This window comes from Salvelinus fontinalis, chromosome 13 (genome assembly GCF_029448725.1).
Source record: "Salvelinus fontinalis isolate EN_2023a chromosome 13, ASM2944872v1, whole genome shotgun sequence".
Classification (NCBI taxonomy): domain Eukaryota; kingdom Metazoa; phylum Chordata; class Actinopteri; order Salmoniformes; family Salmonidae; genus Salvelinus; species Salvelinus fontinalis.
This window is the reverse complement of record NC_074677.1, coordinates 35,188,172-35,213,517: the sequence shown is the minus strand read 5'-3', so window position 1 is coordinate 35,213,517 and position 25,346 is coordinate 35,188,172. Positions and strand designations below refer to the sequence as shown.

At 44.0% G+C, this 25,346-nt stretch overlaps 1 protein-coding gene across 3 annotated transcripts; it reads left to right on the top strand.

Annotated features, from left to right (window-relative positions):
- The first annotated feature begins 2,189 nt into the window (after positions 1-2,189).
- LOC129868519 (neuroligin-3-like) lies at positions 2,190-25,010 on the top strand. 3 transcript variants are annotated; one of them, XM_055942580.1, is made up of 8 exons: positions 2,190-2,432; positions 5,754-6,436; positions 7,207-7,266; positions 7,783-7,833; positions 10,299-10,448; positions 11,291-11,476; positions 20,010-20,799; positions 23,119-25,010. In XM_055942580.1, exons 2-8 carry the CDS (start codon positions 5,953-5,955, stop codon positions 23,957-23,959), a joined length of 2,562 nt encoding a protein of 853 aa, XP_055798555.1. In that variant the 5' UTR covers positions 2,190-2,432; positions 5,754-5,952; the 3' UTR covers positions 23,960-25,010. The 3 variants fall into 3 exon arrangements, with proteins under 3 accessions (XP_055798555.1, XP_055798556.1, XP_055798557.1); XM_055942581.1 differs by lacking the exon at positions 7,207-7,266; XM_055942582.1 differs by lacking the exons at positions 7,207-7,266; positions 7,783-7,833.
- The last annotated feature ends 336 nt before the right edge of the window (positions 25,011-25,346 follow it).

The following is a 25,346-nucleotide window of genomic DNA, read 5'->3' as shown; positions in this document are numbered from 1 at the left end:
CCACACTGTCTGTGTCAGTGGACCATTTCAATTTGTCCATGATGTGTACGCTGAGGAACTTAAAACCTTCCACCTTCTCCACTACTATCCCATCGATGTGGATGAGGGGGGTGCTCCCTCTGCTGTTTCCTGAAGTCCATGATCATCTCTTTTGTTTTGTTGACGTTAAGTGAGAGGTTATTTTCCTGACACCACACTCCGAGGGCCCTCACCTCCTCCCTGTAGGTCGTCTTGTCGTTGTTGGTAATCAGGCCTACCACTGTAGTGTCATCTGTAAACTTGATGACTGAATTGGAAGCGTGCATGGCCACGCAGTCATGGGTGAACAGGGAGTACAGGAGAGTGCTGTGAACGCACCCTTGTGGGGCCCCAGTGTTGAGGATCAGTGGGGTGAAGATGTTGTTTCCTACCTTCACCACCTGGGGGCGGCACGTCAAAGTCCATGACGCAGTTGCACAGGGCGGGGTCGAGACCCAGGGTCTTGAGCTTAATGACGAGTTTGGAGGGTACTATAGTGTTAAATGCTGAGCTGTAGTCAATGAACAACATTCTTACATAGGTATTCCTCTTGTCCAGATGGGATAGGGCAGTGTGCAGTGTGATGGCGATTGCATCGTCAGTGGACCTATTGGGGCGGTAAGCATATTGAAGTTGGTCTAGGGAATCAGGTAGGGTGGCGGTGATATGATCCTTGACTCGTCTCTCAAAGCACTTCATGATGACAGAGGTGAGTGCTACGGGGCGATAGTCATTTAGATCAGTTACCTTAGCTTTCTTGGGCCAGTAGATCTAATAGTTGCAACCCAACACTTTACGTTGCGTTTTATATTTTTGTTCAGTATACTTAGCATGTTAGCTAAACCTTATCCTAACCCTTTAACCTAACCCCTAAAATTAACCCTAACCCCTAGCCTAACAAACATTAGTCAGCTAGTTAACGTTAGCCACCTAGCCACTTAGATAGAGTTCGTAACATATCATACGTCTGGCAAATCGTAACATATAGTACATTTTGAAAAAAATCACAACATGCTGTACATTTTTACAAATTCATAACACATAATACATATTGTAATTCATATCATATGAAATGTGTGATGGACATCGACAAATGAATACATACCATACGAAACATAACATATCAGACTGAATAGTGTATCTCAGATTTACATGCAGAATAATACGAACTGCTTTGAGACCAGGTCGCGTAGTTGAGTGGAGCCTGGCTCTAGAGCTTGTAAGAGGAGTCCGACAGTGCATTCTCAATGGTTATGGTAAAAACAAAAGGCAATGGATAAAAGTAATTGATGTATATCGATGATAAAAAATACAGAGGCCACAGCAAAGAACAGATTGCTCTGCATTATACTTTCTGGAGAGACAGCATTTCTCTGGCTTTGCAAAACTGTCATCTATGTGAGCCTACATGTATAAAGGTGAAATTACTCTCCTAGGAAGAATTCTTGTGATTGTAAAACATCGTTTCCCACTCAAGTGGCTCAAGTGGTATGTAAACTCACCACAAGAGGGAGGTGTCCAATTTAGCGTCAGTACCAGATATCACAAATGGGGAGTTCTGTGTTTGGGTGGGTGATGCTGAGCGCCTGTTACTGAGGCCTATTACTGAGGCCTATTCTTGCTTGGAACTTATTTTACAACTATTCACCATTTACTAGGCTACAATTAATTTGGCTACATTAGACCATTCACATGTGAAAGCCTTTAATTTGATTTCTATTAAAACAAACTTCCTTATTCAATACCTGCACCATTTTTCCATTAAAGCGTTGAGATTTAGCAGTTTTAGCAGAATGTGCAGAATCTTTTCAAATGATTTCCATTGGAATATCAGGAAGAATGCAGATTATATGTCTATCCATAGAGATCCTATTCAATTATTAGTATTGTAATTCCTAATTCTATGGGCCTATCCGTAATGAGCATCGGTTATGCTTATCACACACATATAACATCATTTTAAATTAGAAGAGACCTGAGTCTGCATCGCGGTCTTTCGTTACACAAAGTACCCAGGGAAAGCCATAGCTCATGTCTATAGGCTACCTGATGCGTTATGTACTAAATAGCCTAATCATTATAATAAAATATGCATCATTTTGATTAGACCAAGTTACAAATACATTCCCTTTTCTTATTACGCTCACGCTTATCCCCATCGTTGCCTAGAAACGCGCAAGGCAGTGGGGGCTCCTGACCTTGCCGTCGTGAACGAGCTGCGCGCGCACAAAACGAGAGGGCTAAGATATTAATTTTAATCAAGAAGACTAAATAGAACATATGAATTGAAAGGAAAATATTTACATTCGATTGTATTTAAAAAAAATAATTGTGATCATCGTTGCAGTGCCATGAAATCGAAGTGATATGGAGAAGAGCAAGCCGGGGATGAAGAGGAGTCTCCGGTAGAGCAGGTGAGTCGAACATTTCCATTTCCATGAGATGGTTTGGCAAGATCTTGGTACACCACATAGCAGGATCGGGGCTGTTTTTTTCAGAATTTGATGTTTAATTGTAATACGTTTAAACTGAATTGAAATATATTATGGGTGTTATTGAGATGTTTTGCGTGTGATAATTAGGTTAAACAGTTGCAACGTTTTATTAGGCTAATCTACGGCATCCTTGGTGTTTATTTGGACATTTGGAGGACCATGGAAGTGGCTTCGTATTTTGTCTTAACGTCTGATTTTCAGCCTCTTATTCACTCTGACATTTTAACGCATCGTTGCCTACCTACATCACTGGTGAATCGATGCCACCAGCTCACCTTCAAAGAGGTGTACAGTGACGTTATCATTATCTTGACATTTAACTGTGCATGCTTTAGTTTTTACATTAAAACGAGTTAAACTAATCGAACGATTTGAAAGGATTACCACTGATTAATAATTTGCAAAAGGGCGCCAGATTTAGCAAGAGCACCTCAGAGGAGCGAGAGACTGCTTTACGCCGAACTCTCGTTATCTTTTACCCATCACCATCTGCCAATGGTCAGAGGCTGCTGCTACCTTGATACAACTGGGATTTATTCATACCAATTTAGGAGAGATGTCAAAGCATGTTGTGTGTCCAATTAGACCCCCGTATAGAGTTATAACAAGTTGTCATTTGGGTTGTAGTTGTAAATGTGCTTATGACTGGCATAGCCCATAGAGCTACTGATAACATTAGTGGGCCTGTAGCCGCAATAACGGCCCGAAACCATGTTATTTTTTAAAATGCTTACAAATTCATAAATATATTTGTTGTCCAGTTTTGGCCCTTAATTGCAACATTTGTAACCTATATTCGTGACTTAAACACACCTGTTGTGAGTGTAGCTAATTTATGGTTAATTGTATGCATTGGGCATATTTTATTATTCGAATGCATAAGACCGATGGCCTGCCATGACCGTTCAAGTGCACTGGGAAATGACCATTGTCCAAGTTCACTCTGTATTTTGTGAATCAATAGCCTTTTTTATTGGGACTGAGAATTGCGCACAGCTCACGAAAATAGGACATGTTGCGGCCGTGCTAAATTAAAGACTTTGACATGTCAGTATTTTGAAGTGATGGTTTCAATCTAAGGATGATGAGGACTCGGGATAATGTCTTTATTTTTAATCTAGGCGCATCAGATAGCTCTTACAGCTCTTACAACAGACAGTGGAGTTGTAATCTATTCGTATTCCTGTCTCGTCGCAAAGCCTCTTCCATCTCCCCTGCTGGTCTAAACACAATCCTATGTGTTGAGGGAATACAGGTCTTCAGCTTTGACTGGCTTCCTAATTAATGGCTGAAGAAATGCTTAACCTGCTCAAAGAATAAGTAGCCAAGGCTTACTTTGTCAACCTTTAGCCTTTTTTCTCTATCAATACATTGTGCAATAAATTGCAATCATTGCGCAAGTTGAAAAGAAAAAAGAGAAACATGACCCTATATGGGTGATAATGAGGCATAATAGACATGTTGACTACCCCCCACCCTCAGACACATGAACACACATGTGTCTAAATGTACTACCCTTTTCTATTCGTCTTTTCTAAAGCTGTTGCTGTTATGTTTTCACAACACAACTCTTACACTTTTAAAGAGTTAGAGGACTCAGAGATATTTCAGTTTTTGATAGAATCAATATCTGTTAATTCCAGCAAAGAGTAGCTGTGACTTTCAGGCGACTCAATATGCAGCTCTATCAGTACACACTAAGGAAATAGATTTTAGGGAAACAAGCTTGTTCTTGGAGTCATCCATATTGACCAGCAAGTACCCAGCCTGATGACCCAGGAGGCTCATTACTCTCTGTTTCTATTGCCTGGGGCTCTGCAACACTGTTGTTGCACTATTTTCATACGATTATATTAGCTGTTACTGAAGGGCTGTTGTTGCCATGCTGTTGTGGATCTTAACCAGGGTGACTTTGATGGGGGCCACAAAAAAGCTGAACTCATCATGAGGGGCCACAGTTGCTCCTGGGTCTGCCTACCCACATCCATCACATTGCGAGCAAAACATTTTAGCAGCCCCCCTCTTGACTGTGAACAGAAATTTGTTACATGTTAGAGTTGATTTTGTGCAATTCTACACACTTTGCCATGGGTCGTAGGTAAAATGTTTCCGTTTTAAAGAAAGTTTGCAATTTTGGAGAGAGTAATCTTTGCAGTTTTTAATGATATCTGATTGAGACTGACTAAGAAAATCAATGGGTGCCCTCCTGGCCGGTAATTTGACCATGATCACTAGGTTTAGATAGCTGTCCGCTAGACTAACCTAGCAATCTAAAAAAATGTATTCACTCAATTATCCAATGTCAGCTATCAGTGACTGACATAAGATGAGAAACTGCTGATGCACAGCCAAATTTCAAAATTGCACCTTGTGTATTCTACTATTCTAACTCTTAACAGTAAATTGAGACCCCGACTGAGCTCCTAAAATTGATCCGAGGCCTTTCAAAAGGGGGGCTGCGTGCCGGCAGTTGCCGTGATGATATGGCACTGTACTTCCATCACAGCTTTCCATCTTTCCACTCAAAGGTTACATCAGTGTCGTTAATGATTTAATACTGAAGAACCCAGAACAAACATTCTTAATGTAGTGGCTTTTTTTTACATTTCTGTCTCAAAGATTCATTACTGTCCTTTTACATGAGACAAAGTGAACGTACAGTACACTAAAGCCCTCACTTCCAGATGCATTGCAGCATACACAGCGTTCCGCCTACATTGATGCAGATGCTTTTTCAGATAGTTCAAATCCTCTCCCCATGGTGATATCAGCCCACACTAGAACCATGAAGAGGTGTTAACACCAAACATGCTGGAAATTATATTGTCTGTTTGTAGAGTAAACTTATCCCTGGTGAAATCGTTGTGAGATATAAAGACAATTGAGGGCAATGAGTATGTTCTTTGTGATATTAACATTTGCATATATTTACATTCACATTCTGCTGGATTACCGACTCACCACCGTAGTATGTTCAAATGGTCCCTTGAGTTCTCCCAAGTGATTAGATTGCTTTGAAATTATTGTGTGGGTTTTCTACAGGGAGCCAATCTTCTGTGTAAGCATACGAATGATGAGCTACTCTAGCACTATATATTTAATAGCCCCAGTTTTCAATTAATCTGGCAACATAGTCCCATCAAAATACTCAGCGGCATTGCAGTCAGCAACCCACACTTTTTTGTTGAAACGCTGATTTCGATGTTTGCTCACCTGACCATTTGTCTCTCTTGTTTGCAGCTCTGGGTTCTGAACATCAATGAGAGTTGAAGCTGGAGATGAGTGAATACCTGGCCTTTGTTTATTTGTTTTTAGTAACAATTGGAGCCCAGGGCAGGTTGAGCAATGCCTGGTTGAGTGGAATACAGTAGGTTATAAGGCTTGAGAGGACACTCGAGTGTACATTGGCGTGGTGCAGAGGCACTCACTTGCCCAGACCATGTGGTTGGCAGAGTTCAGGCACCATCGGTTGCCTGCACACCTATCAAATCGGCGAGGAACCGCAACCATCGCCGCCCGCCGTGTTCTTTTCATGTGGATGTTATGTTCCTACTTGCAATTCACAGTGGCGACCAGCCAGAACTTCAACCCAACTGTTAACACCCAGTTTGGGAAGCTGAGGGGCCTCCGGGTTGCAGTGCCAGGTGAGGTCCTTAAACCCATTGACCAGTACCTTGGGGTGCCGTACGCTGCCCCTCCCATTGGGGAGAAGCGCTTCATGCCCCCAGAGCAGCCCTCCTCCTGGTCAGGGATCAAGAATGCTACCCACTTCACACCAGTGTGCCCTCAGAACATCCGCAACACAGTGCCTGAGATCATGATGCCCATATGGTTCACCTATAACCTGGACACAGTGGCCAATTACATTCAGGATCAGAACGAGGACTGTTTGTATTTAAACATATATGTTCCAACAGAGGATGGTGAGTGGAATGGGTAAAATGGACCAAAGGGACAATCCATGTTTACTGTATTGGCCTTGCTGTCACCTTGCGATGATCATGTTTTGAGCATGCAGCAGTTGTCATTGTGCATCCCATTTGTGCCAGCCCAAGTTCTTTTCCCATCCAAAGTCGTCATCAACTCTTCTTCACTGCTTACGCGTTGCCTCCCTTCCTTGTGTTCTGTAAGAGGAAAATGCATTCACACACTGATATAAAACTTATTAATGTGTCAGACAACTAATCATTTAAAGTCAGAATATAGCCTACAGCATTTCCGAACCTAACTACTGGGAATAGGTCAATAGGTGTGATAAATGAGATTCAAACACGTTAGGCTGATTAAATATTTAGTCTTGTGAACTAGATGTCTGTTTACAATGTGAGCGCCTTAACAGTATAAGAATCTGAGGTGCAATACATTTCTATATTTGTATGCTATGGATCTGTTGATCAATATTAACTGGACAAAATCAGAGCTGCCTGATCTCCAGTAAACACTATTGTGATTGATTAACACATTTTCGTTCCTTCATTTTTTTGGGACAGTATTAGGGCTCACACAATCTATAGACAGAGTGCATGTGAAATCATTATGCTTATTCTTTTATGAATATATCTAACCCCCTATCTCACTACCTCCCTTTCGTTCCTAAGGTGATGAGAAGTGGACCTGGTTGGTTGGGTTCCTGCATGTTTCTTACATTTTTCAGAGGCTTCTGTTATTTTGTAGTCTTTCATTCATTTTTCAGTCAAAAGAATATCCAAGGAATGTGCCAGAAAACCCAACAAGAAAGTATGTAGAGAAGAAGGTATGTAAGCTAACAAAGAAATTTAAAGGAGCAGAGTGACTTGGGAGTTGGCTCAAAGCCAAAATCACAGCTTCATCGTCTTTGAAAGTTAAACCCAGTAGAGACTAATAAATGTCGGTCAGAGGTGTGTGTGTATGTGTTTAGAGATTAAGTGTTTTCCTGAGAGTAAGATTTTCCACACAATAACATCCACCCATGACATGTTTATTTGAACAGAATAAAAAAAAATATTTCATTAGAAAACAAATCAACATATTGACTTCAAAAAGTTGTTGTTGGTACAATATGTAAACAGCCTAGTTTTTTTTCTTAACAAGACAAGGAAAAGGAGACTAGATCATATTTCCTCTCTCTGCTTAAAGAACAGACATGCTTCGTTCTTTTTACAGTAATGCAATTTTGGACAGATTTTCTGAGGCACTGATTGGATATCACTGTCTTCCTTGGCGGTCAATCGTGTTATTTTTGAATTCTCTTGTTCTTTCTTGTTTTTTTCCTCCCTCATGTGAATCCTAGGGAGCCAAATCAAGAGTCAAGGAGCGGATTTCTCTCACAGTGACAGTGAAGGTATTTTTTTGTGCTCAAAGTTTAATACACAACATTTAGATTTTTGACATTTCCACAGACCTTCATCTTCGATTTCTTGACAAACCTTTTACACCTCAGAAGTAGTTCAACCTTAGTTTATCAGTTTGCATGCAAAGTCAATATCAAGTCACTTGATTCTCTCAGCGCCTTCGCTATTTCACTCTTAATTGATTTGATCTGGACATCCATATCATATCTACAGTATTTTTGGTGTCATGGATGTTTTTGGAGGACACTTGATACGGATTTCGCCCTCTAACAGCCCCCTGAAGGTAAATGCTGGTCAATTTGTCATTGATCCCAAATGTACTGTACTCTATTTGTACAATGGATTATTGTATGGGTTATTTTTTGTCTCTCTGTCTCAGAGAAGTCAACCCTGTTCCTGGAGAGCCACAGGGTATGCACGATTTGGCTTTAACCGCCTGGAAGACCAGGGCCCAGATTCACAAAATGCTTATTTTATTTTTTAACAATTGTAATTATTATTATTTCTCCCCAATTGGTAGTTAGTCTTGGCTCATCGCTGCAACTCTCATATGGACTCGGGAGAGGCGAAGGTCGAGAGCCGTGCGTCCTCTGAATCACAACCCAGCCAAGCAAGTCACACCAATGTGTCAGAGGAAACACCGTACACCTGGTGACTCTGTCAGCGTGCATTGCGGCCGGCCCACCACAGGAGTCGCTAGTGCGCAATGGGACAGGAACATCCCTATCAGCCAAGCCCTCCCCTAATCCGGACAACGCTGGACCAATTGTGCGCCGCCCCATGGGTCTCCTGGTCGCGGCTGGCTGCAACAGAGCCTGGACTCGAACCAGGATCTCTAGTGGCACAGCTAGCACTGGGATGCAGTGCCTTAGACCACTGCTCCACAAAATACTTCTTACGCAAAAACTTAAGAAGCTTCGTAAGAAAATAAGAAGTTCATAAGATAGTTCATAAGTGCAATTCCTCAACAATATCTTAAGATGTTTGTTGTTAGGCAACCATTATAGGTAGCTATCTAGCTAGCAATGGCAATCATGTTAGCATATTTCTTAATGAGATTACTGTTCTAAAACATGTTCTTAGGTTTAAAATAATCAATACTGAAACTTTCAGATGAAGTTTGAGTGAATTAAACATGTTAATTAGCTTTTATGAGCTTTTTTTCTCACTGCCCTGAGTTTAAGACAAGGGTTTAGCTATCTTGGAAAAATAATATTTCCAATAACTGGATTTTCAAGAATCAAATTTCTTCGTAACTTTTTGCTTAAGGAGAAACATAAGAAATAGCGCAATACATTTTCCAATAACCTTTTTGAGGAATAGCAACTTTGCTTAACTTTCTTATCAAGTCTTTGGTTAAGGGAAAAAATGGCAGTTAAAAATAAATATATTGTTAAGAAGGTTTTGTGAATCTGGGCCTTGGTGTGTTGAATTTAGTCGATCACTGCACGGATCAATTAGCTCAGTTGTCAGTTAAGTGATTGACTAAATTCATCACACCTGATCTTTCAGTTTGGTTAAAGCTCCTGGCTCTCCAGGAACAGGGTTGCAATTCCCATGGCCTATACCAATCAACAAAGAGCTTATTTTTTCAGCACTATAAATTGAACGTGAGTGCAATAAATGTACCTCTTCATGTTTGAAAAAGTGACAATTTTGCTGTGTCTTCTAGGGATCACAGACCGTGATGTCTATAACCAACTGCATCTTATCTCAGTCTCCTCCACTATACTCTGTGGGTCTCATGGGAAGACCGTACGAGGGACTCATGAGGATGAAGCTATTACTATTCACTACATACTGTGCTATTCAGGAGATTGACTGTGGTGTAGGAGATTTGTGTCGTTTGTTGTTTTATGGCAACTCACGCCTCTCACATTGACATGGAACTTACAATTCAGGTCATATGCCTTGTTCTGACAAACTAGATCTAATTGTTGTTTTCGACGCAAAATAAGTCGGGTACTGCAATTGAACCACTAATATGACACATGCAATGCCTGAAGCAGCATGCTCTGTTGAACACACAATGAGCAAATATAGTATGAACCAGATACACTTTAGGGATACTACATGTGTAAAAAGTATTGCTAATAATAGAATAGTAGTAAATGGCTCTAGTATGAACACAAATTTGTGGGGGCAAAAGACTGAGCTTGACATAATATAGCGATTCTTCTTTTTTTTCTACTGCACGTTCCCTGTTAGGCCTGTATGATGAGTATCCTTGCTTTGCATTCTTGTCTCCATTGGTTCGTCACAACCACGACCTTAATCACCCAAGCACATCTGCTAAAATCGATGCCATTACCTTGAGCTTACCTTCAGCTTTAGTGGTGTAAATGTTGCTGAGTCTAGTTTCTGGGAGGGGTTACAGTATTCTGATGTTGCATTGCATTACCTTGTCCTTTAAAGCTTTACTGTACAAAGCGTAAATGGCTGATTCTCTCTGCAGACATTCGGGACACTGAGGTTAGGCCCGTGATGGTCTACATCCATGGAGGATCATACATGGAGGGGACAGGGAACATGATTGATGGGAGTGTGCTGGCCAGCTATGGGAATGTCATCGTCATCACTCTCAACTACAGGGTCGGAGTACTAGGTGATGCGATTCTCTTACTGTCTCTGAATGGTGTTTGTGGACATTCATTTCAGCCTTGAACAGTACATACAGTACTGGCATAGGATTGATAAATGTTCTTCTCATAACGTTGATCTCCCCACAGAGATCCTATTTAAGTTAGAGTTCTAATATGTTATTCTATGGATCTCCCTCCCACGAGAGTTTGAATTTGTTACATTTCTATGACTTGCTATATAACTAATTTTCTCCTGATGTATAATCCCAGGTTATGAAGGCAAGGCATTTTTTAGTATGTTGATATTGTATTGATGGGAGTAAGATTAGAAATGCAACAACGTAATGTCCTCCGTCAGAGGGCCAATTGTTGTGAATATCCATCACCTTCTACTTGTCGTATACAAGCTACAATATTCCAAAACACTGCTTCAATTAGTTGTTTTTTTAGGTGAATTTATCTAACCTGCGGAGAGATTGAGCGCTTTTGGCAGCCTATATGATTTTAAATAAGAAGGGATGCAGGAGTCACAGCCAAGGTCGAGAGTCTTTCTTGTAGGAGTGACACTTCATCTATCTCTGTGCGAGGGGCAGAAAGGGCCTGCCCCCCTCTCCGTGATTGATACTGGTGCTCTCTTGGCTCTGCCCCAAGGTAGACTGCCTCTATACACACAGCATAGTGGAGAAAATGACAGGTTGCAACTCAAGGAGCCGTGCAGCGAGAGTGTCCTTATGAGAAGGGTCAATGGTGTCAGGATCAGAAGAGGTTTGTGGAGGCAGAGGAGAAGAATGATGGTATGCTAAACCACAGAAGTGTTAAAGAAATCACATAAAATAACACTGATATCCTCTTCTGTACATTCCAGGGTTCCTCAGTACAGGTGACCAGGCAGCTAAAGGGAACTATGGACTCCTGGACCAGATCCAAGCCCTGCGTTGGATCAGCAAGAACATCGGCTATTTTGGAGGAGACCCTGGTCGCATCACTGTCTTTGGATCTGGAATTGGAGCCTCCTGCGTCAGCCTGCTCACACTGTCCCACCACTCTGAGGGTAAGCCTAAGACTCAACCTGGAGAGACAGGGCAGGAGGGATGGGATAGTCACCAGTGAATCGCATGACCAATGCAGACGCCTTCATATATATATACTGAACAAAAAATGTAAACGCAGCATGTAACAATTTCAAAGATTTCACTCAGTTAGTTTCAATAAGGAAATCGGTCAATTAAAATAAATAAATTAGGCCTTAATCTATGGATTTCACATTACTGGGAATACAGATATGCATCTGTTGATCACAGATACACTACTTTACCAAAAGTATGTGGACACCTGCTTGTCGAACATCCTAGCTATAACAGCCTCCACTCTTCTGGGAAGGCTTTCCACTAGATGTTGGAACATTGCTGCAGGGACTTGCTTCCATTCAGCCACGAGCAGTAGTAAGGTCGGGCACTGATTTTGGGTGATTAGGCCTGGCTCGCAGTCAGTGTTCCAATTCATCCCAAAGGTGTTCGATGGGGTTGAGGCTCTGTGCAAGCCAGTCAAGTTCTTCCACACCGATTTCGACAAACTATTTCTGTATGGACCTCGCTTTGTGCACCTGGGCATTCTTATGCTGAAACAGGAAAGGGCCTTCCCCAAACTGTTGCCACAAAGTTGGAAGCACAGAATTGTCTAGAATGTCATTGTATAGTGTAGACTCCATTGGAGTCCAATGGCGGCGAGCTTTACACCACTCCAGCTGACGCTTGGCATTGCGCATGGTGATCTTAGACTTGTGTGTGGCTGCTTGGCCATGGAAAACCGTTTCATGAAGCTCCGGACGAAAAGTTATTGTGCTAACTTTGCTTCCAGAGGCAGTTTGGAACTCAGTAGTGGGTGTTGCAACCGAGGACAGACCATTTTTACACGGTTCAGCACTCGGTGGTCCCGTTCTGTGAGCTTGTGTGGCCTACCACTTTGCGGCTGAGCCGTTCTTGCTCCTAGACGTTTCCACTTGACAATAACAGCACATACAGTTGACTAGGGCAGCTCTAGCAGAGCTGAAATTTGACAATCTGACTTGTTGGAAAGGTGGCATCTTATGACGGTGCCACAATGAAAGTCACTGAGGCCTTCAGTAAGGCCATTCTACTGTCAATGTTTGTCTATAGAGATTGCATGGCTTTTTGCTCTATTTTATACACTTTTGCTCTATTTTAACCACAACGGGTGTGGCTGAAATAGCCGAGTCCACTAATTTGAAGGGGTGTCCACATACTTTTGTATATAGTTTACCTTTTAAAAAAAATAGGGGCGTGGGTCAGAAAACCAGTCAGTATCTGGTGTGACCAACATTTGCCTCATGCAGTGTGACATCTCCTTCGCATAGAGTTGATCAGGCCTTTATTGTGGCCTGTGGAATGTTGTCCCACTCGTACTTCAATAGCTGTGCGAAGTTGCTGGATATTGGTGGGAACTGGAACACGGTGTCGTACACATCGATCCAGAGCATCCCAAACATGCTCAATTTGTGACATGTCTGGTGAGTATGCAGGAGGGAAGAACTGGGACATTTTCAGTTTCTAGGAATTGTGTACAGATCCTTTCAACATGGGGCTGTGCATTATCATGCTGAAACATGAGGTGATGGCTGCAGATGAACTAGCACGACAATGGGCCTCAGGATCTGGTCACGGTATCTCTGTGCATTTAAATTGCCATCGATAAAATGCAATTGTGTTTGTTGTCCGTAGCTTATTTCTGCCCATACCTTAACCCCACCGCCACAATGGGGCACCCTGTTCACACTGTTGACATCAGCAAACCGCTTGCAAACAGAACGGCATTCACTCTGTCTGCCATCTGCCCAGTACAGTTGGAACTAGGATTCATCCCTGAAGAGCCCACTTCTCCAGCATGCCAGTGAACATGAAAGGGGAGCATTTGCCCACGGAAGTTGGTTATGAAGCCGAACTGCAGTCATGTCAAGACCACGATGAGGACGACGAGCACGCAGATGAGCCTTCCTGAGGCGGTTTCTGACAGTTTGTGCAGAAATTCTTCGGTATTGCAAACCCACGGTTTCACCAGCTGTCCGGGTTTCTGGTCTCAGACGATCCGGCAGTTGAAGAAGACGGATGTGGAGGTCCTGGGCTGGCGTGGTTACACATGGTCTGCAGTTGTGAGGCCAGGTGGACGTACTGCCAAATTCCCTAAAATGACATGGTAGAGAAATATACATTACATTATCTGGAAACGGCTCTGGTGGGCATTCCTGCAGTCAGCATGCCAGTTGCATGCGCCCTCAACTTTAGACACTTGTGATTAAACTGCACATTTGAATGGCCTTTTATTGTCCCCAGCACAAGCTGTTTAATCAGCTTCTTGATCTGCCACACCTGTCAGGTGGGTGGATTATCTTGGCAAAGGAGAAATGCTCAATCACAGGGATGTAAACAAATGATTGCATGACATTTTTCAGGGATAATTTATTTCAGCTCATGAAACATGGGACCAACACTTTACAAGTTGCGTTTGAACAAAAATATAAATGTAGTTCCATCACATAATAGACACACACACGGCCCAGTGATTCATCAGCCTGTAGTTATCACAGACACATACTAGATACTACTTTATATGACACTTGATCTCGTAATATAGCTTCACGTGGAGCATTAACATGAATGTGTTTTGCTCTCTCGTTTTGCTTCAGGGAAGTGGCATTATTCACTCTGTTATACAGATCTACTGTATTATCAGCTTTTCTCTTCACCTTGTTGCTTTTATGCTAAAATTAAATATGATATTTCTGTATTATTTAGTGCTTTAGATCAACTGTATACAACCCCTATCCTCAACTAAATCTGTATGAATTGAGGTTTTATCACAATCTATCATCTACTATATCAAGTGCAACTCCAAATGGGTCCAATTGAGTCCTTCAGAGGAAGTGAAGTGTTTGGATATGTGGCTAGGGTGGTGGGGGTAGTTGTGGAGTTAAGTGATGGCTATTGTTCCCCTCTCGTCAATCTAATCAGACTAAAAGCTTTCCCTCTTATAGCATGAACCTGTTTAACAGAAACGCCTATAAATTTAAGGTAATGCATGGATGGAGTCTATCTAGCGCACTACACTATCTATCAATTTAACTTTATTTATTTACATCTATACATCAAGAGATGTGTACACAGCACATACTGTGCATTATCTATTAATCAATACCATGGTCTTTAAACCTCACTTTGTTTTACACTCACTAATTTACCCCCGGTGTTTTAGAGAGATTTGCTGATATCTTTTCTTACCCTCACCGGAGTATACGGAAGGAGGGTTGTGAATGAATTAATGACACTCAATCTAAAACAAAAACAGTGGCATCTGTGCCTTTACATCACTCTCTCTCACTCACACACACACACACACACACACACACACACACACACACACACACACACACACACACACACACCACCTCATCTCCTCTAATCAATCAGCCCTTTATTACATCAGGCCACAGCTCTAACGGGAGCAGCACAGCCAGCTTAGGTCCCTCACTGAGATTTGTGTGAGCCAGCGTCATACTGTGGTATACAGACAGACTACCCACTCAGTCTTTATATCATGCATTTTTTCAAGCATTAATCAAGACCGATGATGACCGTTGCCGATATAAAATAATACAAATCACTTGGAGAATGTACAATTTTTAGACATACAAAAAAGCATCAATTGAAATGTTTTTCTACTGCCTGGCTTTATAAAATGAGCTGGTTTCACAACAGGCCATATTTGGTTTGGTGGGTTCATAACAAAGTCAAAAACAGGAGGGTCAGTGAAGTGAATCATACAGTACAATCACAGTGAATTCTTTAAGGGACTGAAGAGCAGTGGGGTTTGTCCTTTGTTTTCCAGACATATCTGCTTGGGTTAGTGGATGTGCTGTATGGCCTGGTAGCCTGATGCTACACATCAACTCAATGCTCAGGGGTTTGCACTGCTACTATTATACCACTACTATTGCACATCCATTTTGACCTTGCAAACATAGTGTCTTCAGAGAAAGTAAAAAAAAAACACTCTTCAATTTGAAGACACACCTTGCAGTCATGTGATTAACCAAATTCGAATGATCACAAAAATATTCATACACAGTTTCCCCACACCGCCTGGCGTATCCCCACCAAAACCACCCCAATGACCGTCAGAGGGGTATGGTCATAGATTATCCATTATATTGACAAGATGATCAAGTGACCGCTCTAACAATGGAAATACATGTCCTCAAAGATGGAAGGCGGGCGAGATCAGGTGGGACCATTCTAGTCAATGAGAGGGCAGATGCACATGTGAACAACAGGCACAACTCGGCTATAAAGATGAGGGGTGTTAAATATTCAGTGAAGGGTGTCGTCATCAACCGCCTGAATTTCATGGTATTTCAAATTCATCGACTTCCTGAATATGCATAGCTCGTCTTGAATTCCAACAGGGACAACTCCGATATAAAGTGTTTTTTCTCAAAGTTGCTGGGATGTTAGACTTATATCAGTACACTCGTAACAACCTAAGCATATTCTGAGCGGAAATGGAGGAAAACTAAACTTCAGGAGGACCTATCATCCTTCAACTCCCTCCTCTCTACCTTCTCTTCCTCTATCTAGTCTAAAGCCGTTTTCTATAACTACATTTCAAGCTTCTTCCTCCAACCCTGGGAAACTCTTCTTCACTTTGTTCTCCCTCCTTAATCAACCACCTTTTCTTCCTCCCTCTCTTCGGACAACTTTGTCAACCACTTTGAAAAAAAAGTTGACAACATCCTCTCCTCATTCACTGTTCCCACTCATACAGAACTACCCTACAGCTTGACCTCTCCCCTGTCTCTCCAGATGAAATTCTGCGACTAGTGATGTCCGGCTGCTCAACAACCTACCACCTTGACCCCACCCCCTCCTCTCTTCTCCAGACCATCTTTGGAGACCTTCTCCATTCCTCACTTCCCTCATCTCATCCCTGACCACTGGCTGCACCCTCTCTGACTTGAAGATGGCCAGAGTCGCTCCCCTCCTCAAGAAACCAACACTCGACCCCTCTGATGTCAACTACAGACCACCATCCCTTTTTTTATTTTTTTTTCAAAACACTGGAGCGTGCTGTCTCTGACCAATTCTCTCATTGTCTCTCATTATCTCTCTCAGAACTATCTTCTTGACCCTAACCAGTCAAGCTTCAAGGCGGCTCACTCAGCTGAAACCGCTCTCCTCTGTGTAAAAGAGGCTCTGCCAAAGCTGACTCTCTCTCCTCTGTTCTCATCCTCCTAGATCTATCCACTACCTTCAACACCGTGAACCATCAGATCCTCCTCTCCAGCCTCTCAGGGTTGGACATCTCAGGCTCTGCACACTCCTGAATTACGTCCTATTTCTTTATTTTTATTTTTATTTAACCTTTATTTAACCAGGTAGGCTAGTTGAGAACAAGTTCTCATTTACAACTGCGACCTGGACAAGTTACACGTGGAATAAACAAGTGTAAAGTCTATAACACAATAGAGAAAAAGAATGTCTATATACAGTGTGTGCAAATGGCATGAGGAGGTAAGGCAATAAATAGGCCATAGTGGCGAAGTAATTACAATTTAGCAAATTAACACTCCAAACGAGCTTCAATGCCATACAACACTCCTTCCGTGGCCTCCAACTGCTCTTAAACGGCCAGCAGCATACCACCCTGCATACCACTGCTGGCTTGCTTCTGAAGCTAAGCAGGGTTGGTCCTGGTCAGTCCCTGGATGGGAGACCAGATGCTGCTGGAAGTGGTGTTGGAGGGCCAGTAGGAGGCACTCTTTCTTCTGGTCTAAAAAATATCCAAATGCCCCAGGGCAGTGATTGGGGACACTGCCCTGTGTAGGGTGCCGTCTTTCGGATGGGACGTTAAACGGGTGTCCTGACTCTCTGAGGTCATTAAAGATCCCATGGCACTTATCGTAAGAGTAGGGGTGTTAACCCTGGTGTCCTGGCTAAATTCCCAATCTGAAGCGCGTTTTCAGGTTTGTTAACACAGTGTCCAAAGAAGGGCCAGATGTATACAGAATGGTATGGTCTGCGTAGAGGTGGATCAGGGAATCATCCGCAGCAAGAGCGACATCGTTGATATATACAGAGAAAAGAGTTGGCCCAAGAATTGAACCCTGTGGTACCCCCATAGAGACTGCCAGGGGTCTGGACAACAGGCCCTCCAATTTGACACACTGAACTCTGTCTGAGAAGTAGTTGGTGAACCAGGCGAGGCAGTCATTTGAGAAACCAAGGCTGTTGAGTCTGCCGATAAGAATACGGTGATTGACAGAGTCGAAAGCCTTGGCCAGGTCGATGAAGACGGCTACACAGTACTGTCTTTAAAAAGGCAGGGCAGGATGGATAGAGGTCTGTAACAGTTTGGGTCTAGAGTGTAACCCTCTTTGAATAGGGGGATGACCGTGGCAGCTTTCCAATCTTTAGGGATCTCGGACGATATGAAAGAGAGGTTGAACAGACTGGTAATAGGTGTTGCAACAATGGTGGCGGATCATTTTAGGAAGAGAGGGTCCAGATTGTCTAGCCCGGCTGATTTGTACGGGTCCAGGTTTTGCAGGTCTTTCAGAACATCTGCTATCTGAATTTGGGTGAAGGAGAAGCTGGGGAGGCTTGGGCAAGTAGCTGCGGGGTGGGGGGTGCGGAGCTGTTGGCCGGGGTTGGGGTAGCCAGGAGGAAATTGTTGTGCTCTGACATCCTTGGGTATGTGGAGGGAGTCTGGAAGGGTATCTAGGAATCTTTGGGTTGTCTGAGAATTTATAGCACAGCTTTTGATGCTCCTTGGTTGGGGTCTGAGCAGATTATTTGTTGCATTTGCAAACGTAATAAAATGGTGGTCCGATAGTCCATGATTGAGGAAAAACATTAAGCTCCACAATATTTATTCCACGGGACAAAACTAGGTCCAGAGTATGGCAGTGAGTAGGTCCGGAGACCTACTGAGTCGATGATGGCTCAGAAAGCCTTTTGGAGTGGGTCTGTGGACTTTTCCATGTGAATATTAAAGTCACCAAAAATGTTAATATTATCTGCTATGACTACAAAGTCCGAAAGAAACTCAGTGAGGAACGCTGTATACGGCCCAGGAGGCCTGTAAACAGTAGCTATAAAAAGTGATTGAGTAGGCTGCATAGATTTCATGACTAGAAGCTCAAAAGACGAAAACGCAGTAATAAAATAATATATATATATTTTGCTATCGTAAATGTTAGCAACACCTCCGCCTTTGCGGGATGCGCGGGGGATATGGTAACTAGTGTAACCAGGAGGAGAGGCCTGGTTTAAAAACAGCATAGTATGTCTAATTTTCCACGACAGTGTGCAGTCAGCTATTACTGAAGCATGACACTAGATATGCACAAAAAAAGTGAATATTACTTATTTTATTTATTTGGACTTTTACCCCTTTTTCTCCCCAATTTCGTGGTATCCAATTGGTAGTTAGTCTTGTCTCATCGCTGCAACTCCTGTACGGACTCGGGAGAGGAGAAGGTTGAGAGATAAGCGTCCTCCGAAACAAAACCCAGCCAAGACGCACTGCTTCATGACACAATGCCTGCTTAACCCGGAGGCCAGCTACACAAATGTGTCTGAGGAAACACCTGGCGATCGTGTCAGGAAACACCTGGCGATCGTGTCAGTGTGCATTGCGCCCGGCCCACCACAGGAGTCGCTAGAGCGCGATGGGACAATAACATCCCTGCCGGCCAAACACTCCCTTAACCCAGACGACGCTGGGCCAATTGTGCGCTGCCCCGTGGGTCTCCCGGTCATGGCCGGCTGCGACAGAGCCTGGACTCGAACCAGGATTTCTAGCATTTCGCTACACTCACATTAACATTTTTACCCACTCCATAATGTAATAATCAACACATCAGTAAAAACATTTTTACGTTATGCATTCAGAATGTTTATTACGTTATTGGCAGTTCATTACATTATCAGTTGCTATCCTCCCTGATGTAGTATTGATTTTTGAACATAGAGAGGGAGAGATTTTCAACAAGGTTACTGTGTGGAGTCATTGAATTTTCCTCTTTCCCAAAAGCAGTGCTCTCACAGATGAGTTTCCTCAAATGTGTATGCAAATATGATCCCTTTGTGTTGAGTGAGTTTAATTAATTCAAATCCCTTTTTAGCGCAGCCAATGTTACATATCCACCACTTAATAAGCATTATTTTTAATTGTGAATTATACACTATCAATTAGAATAAATACGATTTTCAGAGTTCCATCCTCTCCATTTATATTATTTAAGGACTTATCTGACATTTTAAGGAAAATTACAATTAACTGAGATGCACAGATTGAACAGACCTAAATTACATTTTTATGATTTTAAAAGGGATGTTGATGAGGTTTGTCTCTCTCCATCGCAGATAAAACTGTGCAGTAAGCACAAAAAACTCTAAAAACTTTAACAATATGTTAAACTGCAGGCCTACAAATGTTCTGTATCAGATGGTTGTTGACCAGACAGCACTCATCTGATCTATGTTTGTCTGTCTGTGCCATGATCTCCCCAGGCCTGTTTCACAGAGCCATCATCCAAAGTGGCTCAGCCCTGTCCAGCTGGGCCGTCAACTACCAGCCTGTCAAGTACACCCGCATGCTGGCCGAGAGGGTGGGCTGCAACGTGCTGGACACCCTGGACATGGTGTCCTGCCTGCAGAAGAAGAGTGCCAGAGAGCTGGTGGAGCAGGACATCCAGCCAGCCCGCTACCACGTAGCCTTCGGCCCCGTCATTGATGGTGACGTCATCCCCGACGACCCCGAGATCCTGATGGAGCAGGGCGAGTTCCTCAACTATGACATCATGCTGGGCGTCAACCAGGGGGAGGGGCTGCGTTTCGTGGAGAATGTGGTGGACCTGGAGGATGGAGTGTCCGGCAGCGACTTTGATTTTGCCGTGTCGGACTTCGTGGACAGCCTGTATGGCTACCCGGAGGGGAAGGACACTCTGAGGGAGACCATCAAGTTTATGTACACGGACTGGGCTGACAGGGACAACCCAGACACCAGGAGGAAGACGTTAGTCGCTCTGTTCACTGACCACCAGTGGGTGGAGCCCTCGGTGGTGACGGCTGACCTGCACGCCCGCTACGGCTCGCCCACATACTTCTATGCCTTCTACCACCACTGCCAGAGCCTGATGAAGCCTGTGTGGTCGGACTCGGCCCACGGGGACGAGGTGCCCTATGTGTTTGGCATCCCCATGGTGGGAGCCACTGACCTGTTCCCCTGCAACTTCTCCAGGAACGACATCATGCTCAGCGCTGTGGTGATGACTTACTGGACCAACTTCGCCAAGAGTGGGTGAGTACAGCACCCCGAGACCTGGTCAGACTCACAGGTCAGTACAGCACCCCGAGACCTGGTCAGACTCACAGGTCAGTACAGCACCCCGAGACCTGGTCAGACTCACAGGTCAGTACAGCACCCCGAGACCTGGTCAGACTCACAGGTCAGTACAGCACCCCGAGACCTGGTCAGACTCACAGGTCAGTACAGCACCCCGAGACCTGGTCAGGGTCAGACAGGTCAGTACAGCACCCGAGACCAGGTCAGACTCACAGGTTAGTACAGCACCCCGAGACCTGGTCAGGGTCAGACAGGTCAGTACAGCACCCCGAGGCCTGGTCAGGGTCAGACAGGTCAGTACAGCACCCGGAGACCTGGTCAGACGGGTCAGTGCAGCACCCCGAGACCTGGTCAGACAGGTCAGTACAGCACACCGAGGCCTGGTCAGGGTCAGATGGGTCAGTACAACACCCAGAGACCTGGTCAGACGGGTCAGTACAGCACCCCGAGACCTGGTCAGGGTCAGATGGGTCAGTACAGCACCCGGAGACCTGGTCAGACGGGTCAGTACAGCACCCCGAGACCTGGTCAGGGTCAGATGGGTCAGTACAGCACCCGAGACCAGGTCAGACTCACAGGTTAGTACAGCACCCCGAGACCTGGTCAGGGTCAGACAGGTCAGTACAGCACCCCGAGGCCTGGTCAGGGTCAGACAGGTCAGTACAGCACCCGGAGACCTGGTCAGACGGGTCAGTACAGCACCCCGAGACCTGGTCAGACAGGTCAGTACAGCACACCGAGGCCTGGTCAGGGTCAGATGGGTCAGTACAACACCCAGAGACCTGGTCAGACGGGTCAGTACAGCACCCCGAGACCTGGTCAGGGTCAGATGGGTCAGTACAGCACCCGGAGACCTGGTCAGACGGGTCAGTACAGCACCCCGAGACCTGGTCAGGGTCAGATGGGTCAGTACAGCACCCGGAGACCTGGTCAGGGTCAGACGGGTCAGTACAGCACCCGGAGACCTGGTCAGACAGGTCAGTACAGCACCCCGAGACCTGGTCAGACAGAATCCATTCTGAGTCTTCATTGTGGTATGCTTGTATAGTAAAATTATGGGGTCATTCTTTCATATTTCCCATCTGTGTCCCTGTATTTGCCTAAGAAATGCTATAAATGATAGATGGAAAGAGTTTTCCTAATCATATTCTATACTGTATTGAAGCCTGTGCAGAAGAACCAATATTTATAGACATATAGACACACTTCACTTATATCTTAAAATGGAGCCATGCTGCATTACACCTCTGCTTAAGTCTCAGCAGAAAACGGGAATTAGCACCTCTATAAAAATGTTACAGTAAACACTGATGTAGACACAGATGCTCAGTAGAAAGTGGGTTTTAGATGGGCTGAAATGAAAGATGTAGGGCAGGGATGGGCAACTGGCGGAGTCTCAACTTACTGTTGAGAGTTAGAACAGCAGAATACACAAGGTACAATTTCGAATTTTGGTTGTGCATCAATCACTGACAGTGCCTCAATTAGCCTGAGTCAGGATTTAAAAAAAATTGATTGGTAAATTAGTCTAGCCAGTTTTCTAAACTTGTAGTAATCATGGTCGAATAACTGACCGGGGGCCCCCCATTGATATTGTTAGTCACTCTCACTCAGATCTCATATTTAAAACTGCAAACATTTCTCTTCACCCTATAGCAAAATGTATATAGTTGCAGGAAATTAACTTTAAAACTGCAATTTTTCCCCTCTGCCCCATGATAAAAATGTGTAGAATTGCAGGAAATGTACTCTACAACTTAGTTTTTTTTCTCTCCACTGTCAACACAAGGGCTGCTAAAATGATTTGCTCGCAAGGTGTTTTACACGCAATTTCACTTCCGCGCCTCAAAAGGCTAGGACCGGCTCTGACTGCATGTGTGGGTATGCAGAGCCACTGCGGCCCCACAAGAAGAGTTCAGATTTTTTTGTGGCCCCCACCCCTATCAAATTTGCCCATCCCTGATATAGGGAATGCTTAGCACTTGAAAAAAGACTGTGACATTATGTACATCAACCAGTCTTGTCAGCTTACAACTGGCCTTGACCAGCAAAACTTGCCTGTTGACATCTAGCCTCGCAAAGCTGCCGATCTCGCAAGCTTACATTAAACGCTGAATGGATATCCGTGCAGCGTTTAATGTAAGCTTGCGAGATCGGCAGCTTTGCGAGGCTAGTTGACATGTCCCGTAATGAAGCAATTGAAAGAATAACTTCTCCATGTATGTTATCAATGATGCCTTGTCTTTGACCCCTGTCTTCATTGCATGTCTGCAGTGACCCCAACAAGCCAGTGCCCCAGGACACTAAGTTCATCCATACCAAAGCCAACCGCTTTGAGGAGGTGGCCTGGTCCAAGTACAACCCCCATGACCAGCTGTACCTGCACATCGGCCTGAAGCCTCGCATCCGCGACCACTACCGCGCCACCAAGGTAGCCTTCTGGAAGCACCTGGTGCCCCACCTGTATAACCTCCATGACATGTTCCATTACACCTCCACCACCACCAAGGTCCCTCCCCAGGACACCACCAACTCCAACGGCAAGAGAACCGGCACCACCAAGCGTCCACCTGTCTCCACGGCCCACAGCAGTGATGGGGAGGAGACGGGTCCTCTGATCGTGGCTAACCCCAGAGATTACTCCACTGAGCTGAGTGTCACCATCGCTGTGGGTGCCTCGCTGCTGTTCCTCAATGTGCTGGCCTTCGCCGCGCTCTACTACCGTAAGGACAAGCGCAGCCGGCAGGATGGCCACGGTGGCCCCCACCAGGCCAGCCCCCAGCGGCAGAGCAATGGCAACGACGTGAGCCACACCACCACCGACGAGAGCCTGTCCCATCAGATGACCCAGTGCAGCCAGATGAACCAGTGTGACACCCTGCATGACCTCCATGACCTCCCTGACCTACACGACCCCCTGCACCTCTCCCCCAACATGGACTACACCCTGACCCTGCGCCGCTCACCAGACGACATCCCCCTGATGACGCCAAACAACATTACAATGATCCCCAACTCCCTGATGGGCCTGCCCAACATGCACCCCTACAGCACCTTCCCAGCCGGGTACAACTCCACCGTCCTGCCCCACTCCCACTCCACCACCCGGGTCTAGACCTAGCCTGGGACAGAAGATATACAGACCACAGTCGACAGTGATTGTAGAGGTGAGCTGAGGGGCGAGCTGTGCTGTGCTGTACATTCATTAATACAAAGCAGTAGTTGGGTTGGGATGCGTGGGTAAGATAAGTTTGAGTTTATGTTCATACTGCAAGAGCCATGCAAAGCTTTTCCTGGTCAAAGGGTGCAGAATCGCCGCCAATATACTACTGCCTCCTCTCCTCATAGAGGGAGGTCTATAAGCAGTGTCATTTTTTAAATCATCAATTTCAAGACTTTTGTGAGCTGGTTAAAATGAGAAGTGCTTTTTATTTCCCATTGTCTTTTGATGGTAACATTTTTGGGAACATTCTCTTGTACGACCTCAGCATAATGTTTGTACAGTTGGATTTGTACGGGAAGCTTTTTTCTTCCTATGATATCTGTTTTGATCTTCAACAATTCTGTGTGGAACAAGTGTCATCTGGACTCATCACTGACTGAAATAACATTTGTAAAAAGCAGAAAATCAGTGTTATTAAGCAATTTTATACATATTCCTCATGTTAAACTCAACTTAAAAGGGTATTTTTTACTGACTAAAGAATTGCAGAAATACTATGTTACTGTGATCATTTGAACCTTTACTACAACATTGATTACAATTTGTAGTAAAAGTATCACATTTATCCAACAATATTTCTATTTGAATAAGAACAATATATCACCCCTATATACAGTATGTGTGTGCGTGTGCCCGAGTGTGTTTACACTCTGAAGTGTAATGTAAAGCTGTAAATTGTTAAGAAATTTGTTTGACATTTTGTTTGAAGTATTGGCTTTCATCATATTTAGTGTTGTACTCCAATCTATGCTTGTCTGTCTAAGTACCTTTGTTCATTTTCAGTTAACTGTGTCTAATTTTGCTGAACACGTTGTGGGAATACAACTTTTGCTTTGTTATAAAAAGATAATAGCTTAAGATGGCACATACTCTAACCAACTGATATGATTCCATTGGCTTGGCTTGTTTGTACACAATAAACTTAGACCAGCACTTTTTTAAATTGTTTGTTTGTTTATATGAATTATATAGGTATTGACATAGTTTATACAAACAATTGCAGACTAAGCAAGCTGAATTTCCCCCATGCGCTTCATCTAATTACACAAAACACAGATTTTGGAGCATAAAATGTTTTCAAGCATTACTATAAGAGGCTCTTTTGAATGTAATGGGCACACTTCAGTGTTTTTCTGGGAGAAAACACATCCCTCTGAGAATTATTAGCACCTGGCTTTCCTTGATACAATCATAGATCAATATCAATGGGCTTATTTTTAAAGATTTGTTTGGAACGGAGTGGTCGTCTTGTCAAAATACATCAACATCTTTATAATGA

Coding starts and splice junctions, on each gene's coding strand:
- LOC129868519 (XM_055942580.1), top strand. CDS start 5,953: ATGTGGTTGGCAGAGTTCAGGCACCATCGGTTGCCTGCACACCTATCA. Junction 10,449..11,290: donor CTACAGGGTCGGAGTACTAG/GTGATGCGATTC, acceptor TGTACATTCCAG/GGTTCCTCAGTACAGGTGAC. Junction 20,800..23,118: donor ACCAACTTCGCCAAGAGTGG/GTGAGTACAGCA, acceptor GCATGTCTGCAG/TGACCCCAACAAGCCAGTGC.